Source organism: Pediculus humanus, genomic scaffold (genome assembly GCF_000006295.1).
Source record: "Pediculus humanus corporis 1103172107371 genomic scaffold, whole genome shotgun sequence".
In the NCBI taxonomy this organism is placed as follows: Eukaryota; Metazoa; Arthropoda; class Insecta; order Psocodea; family Pediculidae; genus Pediculus; species Pediculus humanus.
This window is the reverse complement of record NW_002986999.1, coordinates 235,038-238,265: the sequence shown is the minus strand read 5'-3', so window position 1 is coordinate 238,265 and position 3,228 is coordinate 235,038. Positions and strand designations below refer to the sequence as shown.

The following is a 3,228-nucleotide window of genomic DNA, read 5'->3' as shown; positions in this document are numbered from 1 at the left end:
ATAATAATAACAATTCGAAAAAAGTTTCTTTTTTAATTAAAAAACAAAAGATGAAAAACGCGCGTAAGCGAACTACCATTTTGTTTATTTTTATTATTATTAAAATCAACACTGTAATCATCATCGTCATCATTGTTATTCGTTAAACTATTTTCACTTACGTGTTCGTTATCGTTATTATCATTATTTATTTATTTATTTACAAATTTCGCGTTTTTATTAAATAAAAAAAAATGGCTTCCTTTTAATTATTATTAATTCATTTTTTTCCCGTTTAAAATAAAAAATTTTAAAGGGTGGTTTCCGCATTAAAAATCATCATCATTATCGTCAAAAAAAAAAAAATTATTAATTAAAAATTTCATTATTATCAACATCATTATTTTTTATATAAATCGTTTCATTGATAATAACTTATTATTATTAATTATTAACATTATTATTAATAATCGTTTATTAAATTTAAAAAAAAAAAAAGAAAAAAATTCGCCAACACGTTTTGTTATTATTATTAATGCGTTATTTGATTAATAAAAAAATTCCCTTTTTTCCCTCCGCCCGCCCGCCCCCCCCCCCGTGTTAAAAAAATTAAATAAAAAATTTTCACGCGTATTTATTAACATGAGTGCGTGAGTGCTTGCGTACTCATGTTGCACTCGTGTTTGAGTACGCATGCACTTTTGTATGTATAAATATTACATATATATATATACCTTATGGAGTACTAGGTAAATTGAACTGAAACCTTTAAACAGGTTTTTTCTATTTGTTGTTACCTTTCGGTGCAAACAATTAATCAATCAATCAATTAATTAATTAATTATCGATACAATAATACAAAAATTTTCTTCCTTTTTTTTTTTTTTTTTTGGATTTTGTTAACAAATAAAAAAAAAATCCAGAAACTTTAGTATTAAAGTTTTTTTTTTAATATCTCCATCTTTTTCCTTTTTTCTTTCTTTCCCCCCTTTATTTTTATTTCCCTTCTTCTTCTTTTTCTTATGTTATTGATTAGATTACACGGAATTTGTTTTTTATCTTTTTTCTTTCTTATTTATTTTATATTATTTTATTTATTAATTTATTTTATTTCTTACCTTTTGGCTTGCACCTCATCTACCAAACTCAATGGTAACCATTAGTAAATGCAGCCGGTATCAAGGGTCCCTGAAAATAAGATAAAAAAAAAAAATTTATTTTATTGAAAGAGAGAAAGAAAGAAAGAGAGAGAAAGGGGGGAGGGGAAATCTGGTCGGAGTAAAAAAACTCGTTTAATTTAAAATTATTAGGTTTAAAGTAATTCAAACAATATTTTAAAAAAAAAGAAAAAAGTTTAAGAAATAATTTTTTACAAAAAAAATAAAAAAAAAGAAAAACCTGGGAAAATGAATATCGTAAAAATTTAGTCGTAAAATAAAAAAAAAAAATCCTGCCTGCTAGTGACACTTTTTTTTCTCTTTCTTTCTTTATTATTATTATTATTATTATTATTATTATTAATTTTTTAAACTTTTTTTGTCTTTTATTTATGCTTATACATGTTCATATATACATAATGATTTAAATTATTTATTTTTATGATTATCAACAACACACCACGTGTCGCATAAAAAACAATTACAATAGACGAACGTTAAATCATTACTATTATTATTATTCGAATAAAACGTTACAGATAAATCATTTATTTATATTATTATTAACAATTTAAAAATATAAATAAATAAAAATGTTTTTGTTTTTGTTGTTATTGTTTATTCCCGTCGTTTAATTAATCATTTTTCCTTTGTTTCCTTTTTCTTTTTTATGGAATTTATTATGCAAACAATTAAACAAAAATAAATAAATAATTTTTTTTTGTCTCAAAGGGTTGTTTTCTCCCTTTTCTCCATCCCTTAAAAAAAAAATATTTTAAAACTTTTATTTCTAACTAACGCGCACAAAAAAAAAATAAATGCGTTTATGTTGTTTTAAACACGAGAAAAAAAAAAATTTGTTTTTTTTTTGGAATCTGTTAAAATTTTCACGGAAAATTTTCCGATATATTATTTTTTACTACCCTCTAATAATACCTCCCCCCATTTAATTTTTCCCAATACGCTTTTCTCTCTCGTACGCACAACAAAAAAATTTTTTTTTTTTTTCTCCTTTGACTGACGGAAGTAAACAACAAATTTATCGTTTTTTTGAAAATTTTCCAGGAAATTTCTCGTTTAAAAATAAAATATTTTTAACGTTTTTTCTTATAGAAAAACGTTCGTGTGATCGTTTATTCCCTTCAATCCCCCATCATTCCCCCAATAAACTTTCCGAAATTTTTACTCATGGAAACAACAACAAATATTATTATTACCATGAAAATTATTAAAAACCGTGAGACAGGAAGAAAATTTTTTAATCACGTTAAAACGTGTAATTAGATTCTTTTTACAAAACGTTTCTCTAGGTGGGGGGAGGAGGGAAAGGGGGTCTTTTTCGAGTTTTTAAAATTCCTAAAACGATTTCGTGTCCTCGAGTTAAAAATTCACTCCTTTATAAAATGTACTAATATGGAGACTTTTTTCAGGCACACGAGACAAACAAAGGAAAATTAAAAAAAAATTAAATAAATAAGAGAGAGAGAAAGAATGAAAGAGAGAGATGCATGATAACTTACCGGATTATAATTAATTGGAGCTCGACTGACGGCAATGGCAGGAAAGCCAGAAGGTTGTGGAGATGCTGCCTGGACGTAACCGGCGACGCTATCAGCTGCACTGGAGTTATACATGTCAATAGTAGGACCCGGAGAATTAGCCGGAGGAAATCCGGCCCGTGTGTTTGTCGCATGCGGTGATGCTGGAGGGCCGAAGCCTTGAGCTGCAGCAGCAGCAGCAGCCTGATAATTATTCATAACTAAAAAAAAAAACGAGAAAAGTCAAAACAAAAAAAAAAAAAACAATTTTTTAATTAATTAATTAATTAATTCATTATTATTATTTTTTTCCTTCGACGTCATTAATAATAATAATAATAATAAAATTAATTCCAATTTTTTTTTCTGTTTTATTAATAATTTTTTTTTTAATTCAATCACTAAAATAATTTAATTTTTTTTTTTTAATAATAATAAAAATCTAATTTATTTAAATAAATAAAAATAAATAATAATGATAATAACGATTATCATTATTATTAATACTATCTATTAATTTAAAAAAAAAAAAAAAAAAAAAAAAACCTTTTTTT

At 24.9% G+C, this 3,228-nt stretch overlaps 1 protein-coding gene across 1 annotated transcript in view; it reads right to left on the bottom strand.

Moving 5' to 3' along the window:
- Positions 1-1,402: 1,402 nt before the first annotated feature.
- The window catches only part of Phum_PHUM013780 (uncharacterized protein), a gene marked incomplete at both ends in the record, with an annotated part of 2,740 nt that continues 914 nt past the window's right edge, over positions 1,403-3,228 (bottom strand). Inside the window, 2 exons of the mRNA XM_002422743.1 lie at positions 1,403-1,456; positions 2,657-2,895. Of these exons, the coding sequence (XP_002422788.1) occupies positions 1,403-1,456; positions 2,657-2,895 (293 nt within the window). The remainder of the gene's footprint in view (positions 1,457-2,656; positions 2,896-3,228) is intronic.